General features: G+C 37.7%; 1 protein-coding gene across 2 annotated transcripts; it reads right to left on the bottom strand.

The window, feature by feature from the left end:
- Positions 1 to 233: 233 nt before the first annotated feature.
- Positions 234 to 9,766, bottom strand: LOC131851545 (disks large-associated protein 5). 2 transcript variants are annotated; one of them, XM_059202052.1, is made up of 9 exons: positions 9,675 to 9,766; positions 9,421 to 9,509; positions 8,275 to 9,271; positions 7,610 to 7,752; positions 6,994 to 7,152; positions 5,677 to 5,845; positions 5,070 to 5,266; positions 3,405 to 3,482; positions 234 to 1,632 (listed from the first exon to the last, which is right to left on the bottom strand). In XM_059202052.1, the coding sequence occupies exons 1-9, from the start codon at positions 9,676 to 9,678 to the stop codon at positions 1,150 to 1,152; spliced, it is 2,319 nt and encodes a 772-aa protein (XP_059058035.1). In that variant the 5' UTR covers positions 9,679 to 9,766; the 3' UTR covers positions 234 to 1,149. The 2 variants fall into 2 exon arrangements, with proteins under 2 accessions (XP_059058035.1, XP_059058036.1); XM_059202053.1 differs by lacking the exon at positions 9,675 to 9,766 and having other exon boundaries at positions 9,354 to 9,444.
- Positions 9,767 to 9,866: the final 100 nt, after the last annotated feature.

Below are 9,866 nucleotides of genomic sequence, written 5' to 3'. Positions count from 1 at the left end.
ACCAGTACAAATAAGAACTAACATCTCACTAACGCCATCTCTTAGCGCTAAAGAATTACATAATACAAATGTAGTCATAAACAGCAAACTATAGATGCTTGATTTTAAACTATAATTAAACTGTAAGTTTGGTTACGAAACAATATATTAGTTTTCTCCAAATACCTAGAAAATGTATTGTATATGCATAATAATCTAAAAATAACCTAAATCGAGTTTATATGGCATAATAAAATACATATTCCCTTCGTATTTTTATTTGGTCAATTGCGAGTCCTTTCTTTCAAGCGTAAATAGGCTTTCACCTAATAATGGATAATAAGGAACATGGTGTGTAAATAATATACCTAGACAAAGAGAACGAGAGCGCATTCCCGCGTTCTTCAATCGTGAGTGCTTTCTCGCCTTTTTGTAATAATTGTCATTGCAAAATGGCGGATATCTTACTATGGAGCAGAGACAAGTATAGAGTTACTGATAATTTACCGTGTTATTCCAGAGTGAGTGTTTTCGCGCCTTTTTGTAATAATTGTCATTGCAAAATGGCGGATATCTTACTATGGAGCAGAGACAAGTATAGAGTTACTGATAATTTACCGTGTTATTCCAGAGTGAGTGTTTTCGCGCCTTTTTGTAATAATTGTCATTGCAAAATGGCGGATATCTTACTATGGAGCAGAGACAAGTATAGAGTTACTGATAATTTACCGTGTTATTCCAGAGTGAGTGTTTTCGCGCCTTTTTGTAATAATTGTCATTGCAAAATGGCGGACATCTGACTATGGAGCAGAGACAAGTATAGAGTTACTGATAATTTACCGTGTTCTTCCAGAGTGAGTGTTTTCGCGCCTTTTTATAATAGTTGTCTTTGCTAAATGGCGGATATCGGACTATGGAAGCAAAGACAATTATAGAGTTACTGATAATTTACCGCGTTCTTCCATAGTGAGTGTTTTCGCGCCTTTTTGTAATAATTAATTGTCATTTCAAAATGGCGGACATCTGACTACGGGGCAAAGAGAATAGGCTTGTTTCCACTAAGAATAAAGTAAGAGAACACAAAAAATGCAATTACTCACGATTGCGCGAGCACGCTTTCCCCCGCTTAATCAAGCGCTGCATTACAAAATTTTGAGACTTGATAAGTTATCAAGCCTCAACATTTTGTAATGCACTCTTCCTTAATCTAGTAGATCTCTTTGGAGTTGGAACCGCTTCTACTGGTATGTTAACATTGGTTTCTTGGAGCGTCTTCCGTCTCGAAGACCTGCGTTTCCCTTCTTCTTGAGCTTGTTGACTCTTACGGCGGCTCCTTGTTTGAACCGGACTCCAATCGAGCTGTACTGCATCCTGTCTTGTTAGTTTTGATTTTGAACTCTCAGTCTTCTTCTCATGGTTCTCTTTATTTACATCCACAGATGAAAGTCCACTATCCGCGGTAATGTCTCTGTTATTTTCTTTATCCTGTGCTTGTTCGTTTGCCTCTTTATTGGTGATATCCTCAGTGTCCGATTGATCAAATAGAACAACTTTGATTGATTTTTTACCGGATTTGGTAACAGTTTTTTTGGTGGACTTCAATATACTGCGGCCCGGCGTTGCGTGCAGATTTATTGGGGTCAGGGGTGTTTGCTGTAAAGAATCAAATTATACCTTAAGTAAAAGAACAAATCAAATCAAAATAAATTCACGTAGGTCATTACTGACTCTTATGATATCTCTAATCTACCGTCAGTTCAGAGTGCTTTCGAGTTAAGATAAACTGAAAAGAAATTCCGTTCTTGTCCTTTTCATATGAGCTTGTACTTGATTACAGAAATACGGATTCATTCTTAAATTCAATTGAGGAAAGTGTAATGACCACTAGCATATGCTATTGCATATTTGTCAAAGGGAAATATTTTTTTATTTTTATTTATACACTTTATTGCACCAGAACAGAAAAATATTAATTAATATAAATATATATATACAATCATAGATACAAAGGCGGTCTTTTCGCTAAGCAATCTCTTACAGGCAACCTTTAGGTAGACGGTGAAGGCATATAGGTGAAGGTGTGCAAATAACAACACAACTAATCAGTCAACAATAATCTAATCAGTGTTTGTAACCCGAGCAGACCAGTACTTTGTTTTTCTTTGGTTATGATGAAGAACATATAAAAGCTATTAAAAACAACGATCCACGTAAATCAGCCATAGCGGAACACTTGTTGGGATCGGGACCCAATCACTGGATTGAACTACACCAACCAAAAGTATTAACATCAGAACGGCATTATATTCCAAGAATGGTTAGAGAGGCCGTTGAAATACAGAAATATAAAAATTTCAATCGAGAAGACGGTTATAGGCTCTCTAATGCCTGGAATCCAGTGATTGGTTTAATTAAACAAAAACAAAAAACGCGATCGAAAAGTGTATTAAATGTACGTAAAGATACTGTGAGTACAGTTTGCCGAGATGAATATCGAGCGAGTTCCAGTAGTAGCAACAAACGAAGACGTGTGAAGGTAGACGCATATGTCTGCCCATAAAAAGATTTCATTTTCCATCTACCCGCTGCTCTTCAGTTTACCCATGATCATGGTGGTTGAAACACTACCGAAATATCGGGAACTCAGCAAATAAATATAAAACGTGGTAAGATCCCGTGATTTTTACTAATTATACGTATAAATAATGACCGCGTCAAGTTTAAAACAGTATATGATGAAGACATTTTGTTCTCTGAAAACTCGGCTCGTCTTATTGCTTTTGTTAAGATTGTTTGTCTACACTTATTGTCTTTTTATGTATGGATTGTATGAAAGATGATATGTGTGCATAACGCACCTTTTTATATGATAATTATACTTTTTATATATATATTTAAATATTTTATGTTTCATTCCTTTTTTATTGTCAAATTTGAAATATATTTTATCATCAGCGACCGTAGCTTCTTTAATAACTAAAATTAAAATATAAAGTATACAGTCCTTAGAAACATTAGTAATTAAAAATATGTATAAAAGGAGAGTAAGCTCAGATATGACGGCCGATAGGGATCAATGGAAGAGAGAACATGCGGCGACCATAAATAATGGTATAAAGACAAGGCAATGATGATATTATACTATTATATCGACGGTCTCGGTGATCTAGTGGTTAAGCACTAGATTTACTTCCGATGGTAGCGGGTTATATTCCTCGCACGATACAAACATTTTTATTCATGAGTATGATTGTTTGTATCAGTCTGGGTGTTTTCTATATATATGATGCATGTATTTACAAAAAGTATCTATGTATTTATATCATTTGTCTAGTACCCATAACACAAGCTCTGCTTATCTTTAGATGATGCTGTGTGAATTGTCCAAGAATATTATTATTATTATATAAAATATTAACTCTCACCGGCAGTGGATATACTCCATCTGACTCCAAATCCCTGCTCATTAGTGACGCACGCAACATTGCAAATGATGTTGAACTCTGAAACAAAAGAACTATGAAAACAAACGAACAGGGACAAGTTTATCTACACTTATGAATAAAATTGGAGTGTCTGTTTGTAATATTGAAATAACCGTTTTTTACTACATGCATATCAATATAAATACGGTACATACACCAAAATAACATTTTACACACAACAAATTTTACTATTTTTGTTTGTCTGTCTATCTATCTGTTTGTTCCGGCTAATCTCTGAAATGGCTGGACCGATTTTGACGGGACTTTTTTTGGCAGCTAGCTGATGTAATAAGAAGTAACTTAGGCTATTTTTATTTTAGACAAATTCTTATATTTTAGAAAAATTAAGTTAAATTCCACGCGGAGAAAGTCGCGAGAACAGCTAGTTATCAATAAAATTAAGGGTCAAAAGCAGCTATGTGACACATTCTTTCACGATCTCGCGCGAACTTCACTCCATCGAGGAAACACGTCATTCGTGACAGAGCGACGGCACTAGCCGGCCCAACGAGGACCTAACTCTTATTAGCCCCACTATTCCTTCAGCCGGTCTCACAACCTACTGAAGATGAACGACGCTGGTGTAGTTCACCCCAGCAGTATACCCAGGTAAGGAGCGTATGCTCGAGGCCCGTACCCTACAGCCCATAATGGCCCGCGAGAGACTTCAACCAACCAATATAGCGCGGAAAAGCCAGCGCGCATTCGTGATGTATTGCATATATGCATTTAACAATTCTCTTTGTACACTCTTTCGCAGTATAGCGCAGTACTTTGCATGTTATTTCACGTTCTGTTTTAATTTAATTTTGAATTACACTTTTTACATTTTCTTTTTCTATAATTAAGGTGGGTGAACCATGGATGGCCACCTCAACGAATAATTACTATTATTACTTCATTTACTGTATAAATTAAATAAACTAATTATTAATTAATACTTTGTTTCATTGTGTAACATATATACTACTTCATTTTATTCCATATGGAATCACTATTTATTATTTTTAACTTTTATTAAACTCTTACTAACGACCTTGCAAGGAACAGAGCTCCATATAAGGCCAATATTATAAATCGCTCATTGAACTTAAAACTTGAGTTTTAATAATCAAAATATCTGCTTTTTGTAACACTTAGGTATTTGCTCCATAATGAGATGTCCGCATATGTTGCAATGATAATTATTACAAAAAAACGCTATAGCACAAGCGATTGAAGAATGCAGGAATGCGCTCATTGACGGCGCGTGGGGTTTTTTCGTTCTCTTTATCTAGGTACATTTACATGCACATTCCGACATGATTCGTGATTGTACGTGTAAAGGCAGGTAATTACATGCTCAATCTTTCCTGCGTGAAAGTCTTGTAAGCTGTATTTTGGTTGTAGGATGTCGATTAGGGACAGACAGCGACAACGACTTTGTTTTATACTTTGTAATGATATGTATTTACGAAATATATATATGTATTTGTACCAGATATCTAGTACCTATAACACATGCTTTAACTAGATTAACTTGGCTCTAGATGGCGTCGTGTGAATTGTCCTGAGTTTTTACATTATTCCATTCAAAAACTTACTGGGTCTCCAAAAGAAACATACCTTAGACGCAGACTTGTTGGTCTCGCTGGAGAGAACAGTCTTCAGCAGGCTGGGTTTGGAAGGCGTGCTGAAAGCTGGCGACGAACGGACCGGCGACTGCACGCGGAAGAATCCAGCGTCGAAGGTCTTGCTATCTTCTGTGGTCGTCGTAACCTTTAGCAATTGATCCTCTTGGTCTTTTTTAGCCTTCCTTGCCGCTGCAATGATAATGGAATAGATTTCTATTCAGAATAGGAAGACAATTTGTTGAATATACTGGCTATCACCATCATTCAATAATACTGGCCATTGTATCATATATTTTTTATAACAGGGGACAGGCGAGCATGCGGCTCATCTGGTGTGATTACCGCCGCCCATGTGCACCCGCAACACCAGGGGAATAGCAAGTGCATTGTCGTCCGTTTAAAAAGGAATAAGCTCTTTTCTTGAAGGTTTCAATATCGTATCGGTTCAACATATTGCTTTCGTATTTCAGGAATTTTAACTACAATAATTTTAATGTATTGTAATATTTAATTTACTGCATAAATCTTTAAAAAGCATTTGATATCCTCTGTAATATAAGGGTAGGACATACAAAAACAATATCAAGGTATCAACAGACCAGCGATCATGTCCCGCAGGCGACTGGCTGCGGGCGGGCGGGCGGGGGGCGCGGCTCGCCTGGCGACCGCGGCGCGGCGGGGCTTCGCTGCCGGCTCGGGCGCCTCCTCCGCCCACCCACGCTGTCGTAACTCCTCCAGGCGCTTAAACCTCACGTCTATGTTCTCTATCTGCAATAGATACATAGATAACCTTTATTGATTTTAACAGATTAACAAGCATACACAAGAATAAGAAAAAGATTGTACAACCTTAATAGGTTCCGGTTTTTAGGCAGTTCCCATTATTTATATATATAAAAATTATCATCATGTACATTACGACATTACGAATGTAGCATTACGAAACACTGACTTGCGATGATGGCAATCAAGCATACGGCCCATCTGATGGTAAATGGTTACCGTAGCCTATGAGCGCCTGAAACACCAGGGGTATCACTTGCTCGTTGTCGTCCCTTAAGAAATCTTAATATACCCTTCTTGAAAAACCCCATGCTGTAGTCTCGTGGGAAAACCTCGGCAGGAAGTTCATTTCACAACCTAAGTGTACGCGGGAGGAAACTCCTCTGAAGCCGCACTGTTTGGGACCACTTAGGTTCCAGCGTGTGGGGATGAATTCCCTGTCGATGGCGAGCGGTGTGATGGTAAAAGGTGGCTGTCGGCATCATGTCAAACAATTCCTCAGAACACAGTCCGTTGTATAATCGGTAGAACACACAAAACTAGGCGAAATTTCGCCTCAAGCTAAGTGGCTTGATACCGCCAGAGAGATTCTCTGGCGGTTCTCTTCTGTTCGATGCCTTGTGCAATTTAAACGGGGATCGAAATAACGACCCGAGCCGAAGTTTGAACCCCTAGCTGTGCCCTCGGACTAAAGTCCCATGTTGTTAGTACTGTTGCACGGTGGTTATCACCTCACCACTGTAGCTTTATACATAATGTGATGAGGTGTCGCTAAATAATATATATTTTGTAGCATCTTGGTAGTTAGTATACAGGTGAAATAATTGTACTATTTATTGTACATTAGTAAGTTTGTTGGATAGTGTGCTACAAGGCTTAGTAACGTGTGTATTCGATGCGGAGTCGTAATGTACTCTGACTTTACACTGAACATAAATCTATGTTATCTGTAGAGGTCCTAATGGAAGGGTCTCAAGTGTAGACACAGTGCAATACAACTGTACAACTCGATTTTTTTTTCTAATGCTGTTGAAAGCAGCCGGCCTTTACAGCTTCGCCAGACGATAGAGGCCAGTGCAGATGCCACTCCAAGCCAAAGGTTAAATAAATACTGAGGTAGTAGATAATGGCACCTGCATGAAGACCATGTCCCAGAAGCCGTGCAGGTCTGTGGCGGTGACGAGCGCGGCGGCGGGCGGCGGGCGCGCGCAGCGCTCCACCAGCCCCGCGAACTGCTGCAGCTTGGAAGACATCAGCAGCCGCGCCTGCCCCACCGCGCCCAGCACTTCGTCCTGCGAGTACGAAACACACCAGGAGGACGTTAGTAATGTGGATTGTTGACCCCATTGCTAGCAATAAAATGGTATTCAGGTTGACCTCCAGGCAGTTCTGAACACTATGAGATAATTTCTTTTATGTTAATGGAATGGTGCACCAGTCTATGTTAACAGTTGAAGCTGGCGGAACACCAGTGGAGGATAAGATGAACATGCAGTCAGGTGAGTTAGCCGATCGTTGTTGTACACTATGTTGGAGTTACTGGCAGAGCCCCATAGTCGTATCCCATCTTGCTTTATTTACAAATATCATCACTTCCAGTTTATCGAGAGTAGTGGGGCACAAGATGGCAGCTTATGAACAGTGACTCAAACAAAAATGGAATTATGATTTGAACATTCTGTTATTCAAATATCTACGAGAGATTCATTATATGTTTCATGAATATAGAGGGGTAAAATTAATACATACTTGCACAGTTTCCACTAGCGGCGTCTGTTCCCGTATCTTTTCCCATACCTCACACATCTCTGTCAATCTGGCAATCTCTGAGTTGAGCTGTCTGCGGAAATGGTCCACACTATCTGTGTTATTTGTATCTTCATCTAATAAACCTAAAAGATAAGAAAAAAAGAACCAGTTTAGATTAAATGGACACAGAAATGAACTGGATCAGTGAGATATATTATATATGTGCTAATGATAATAGTTATAATTATATAGGGCCAGGAATCATTTTATTACCATCTCAGTTAGGTGTCATACATATATACATTACATGTTAAGTGCGGAGAAATGGGAGGACAAGGATATGCTAGAGACACAAAATTTATGTACAAAAACATTATTTCTTAAACAAAATGGCATGTTTTGTTTAAAAATTAATATTTTTATTAGTATCATTAACTATTATAACATTTTTTAATCTATTTTGTTTAAAAATAATGCTTTATAAAATAGTTAAAAAAATATTACTAGTATTCATCTGCTAAGGTTATTAGTACTTAGATATATAAGATAGATTGTATTCTAGGTGATCCAAATGTAGTTGTTTAAGACCTGTAGTAAGGTCAAGTTCAAATTCAAATTGAATTTGAATTTGAATTTGAACAGTTGAGGATATAAGGATTATTTACCTTCATCAATTTTCTTCTTGATTTCTTTCCTAGCATTATCCTTACCCCGAGACAAGGTAACACATGGGCTACTTCTCTTAAAATCCTCAATTATCTGCTGTGGGGTCAACACTACATCATCTGAAGACTCTGGTGACCTCAGTTTCTCTTCAGAGCTGGATTCACTCTTTGGAATATTGGGTTTTGGTGTAACATTTTGTGAATTCTTTGGAATCGACTTCCTCGGTGTTCTGCTGCTGGTAACTGATGATTCTGGTGAGGATTTACCGGTGTCACTACTTGAGGAACTTGTCAAAGCCTTTTCAGTAGTTTTAGGTGGTTTTGGAGTGGATTTCTTCGTAACTTTATTTTTAATAGTTGTTTTGTTCTGTTTATCTTTCTCAGTTTTATGACTGGTCGCTTTTGAAGCAGGATGTTTGTTGGAGGTTGTTTTGGATTTGATTGGCTGTGATGTATAGTTATTTAGAGCTGAATTAAATTTTAGAAGATACTTTTTTACATTTGTCTTAGCTTTTGTTACTGGTTCCAATGTTGGTAACTTTGTCAAGTTTTTTATCTGTGGAGGGTGGAAAACTACATTGTTTGGAGCAAATGATTGAAATTTGGCATCTTTCTTTGCAGCATTGTTTCTGGCCGACTGAGACCGAGTAACTCTTCCTGATGTGCTTGGGACCGTTCTCAAACTCACACTAGAAGCAGCCTTGGGTGGTGGGGGTGGAGGAACATACTTCAGTGGTGCATGTGGCAATCCAGTGATAAACGGCTTTTTTTTGTGTGCTGCCAATTCCTTCTTTCTTTTTTCTCTATCATTCTTCCATTTCTCCAATTGTTGCCGTCGCCTCTCCACTTTCAACTGAGCCTCTGATAGTGGCACTTGACTCTCATCTGGCAGTGCTGACTCGGGACTCTCACATTTCGCCAAATTCCTTATTTTATCAAAAATTGTTAATCGTGAACTTCTTCTGTTTTTCAAGTTGTTTTCAAGCCGGTTCTTCACCTAAAATTGATGATAATGATCAGTATATTGGCAGGTATATAAAGATTTTGAAGCCAAAAGGTGGTGACTTAACATGACCTACCACAGGCTCATGCATTATTAGCTAAATACTGTACAGTCTACGAAATAGTTTAAACACACGACAGTACCCCGATGGCTACGCTCAAAAATTGTGGCGGCTTTGCTTTGTGTTTCTTGTCATGATTCTTCAAGAAAGAACCTAAATCAAAACTTCTCTCTGAAAATAAATTATAAATCAAAATTAATGTCAGAGTCTATCAATCAAATATGATTACGAAGTATAAAGAATGAAATTTATTATTCTAACTGTAGTTTTGTACATAACAGAACAAATGAAACATAAGTAGTTTAATTTTATTTAATAATAATTGATATAACTTACCCATTGAACCTGAAAAAATACAAATAAAAAACTCAAATCAACATCAAACAAATTTTAAAATTAATGGCAGTTAACATATAATAGTAATTCCATAGCTAATTCACAACTACCCATAGACAAACATGGAAAATTCTACGTTCTACGCTTTTAAAAATTATAAAACTGTTAGACACCAATAAAAACAAAGTTCTA

The sequence above is a fragment of the Achroia grisella genome, unplaced genomic scaffold (genome assembly GCF_030625045.1).
Source record: "Achroia grisella isolate CSIRO2021 unplaced genomic scaffold, CSIRO_AGI_Agris_v1 utg784, whole genome shotgun sequence".
NCBI classification, from domain to species: domain Eukaryota; kingdom Metazoa; phylum Arthropoda; class Insecta; order Lepidoptera; family Pyralidae; genus Achroia; species Achroia grisella.
The sequence above is the reverse complement of the archived record's forward strand: the minus strand, read 5'-3'. Positions and strand labels throughout refer to the sequence as shown.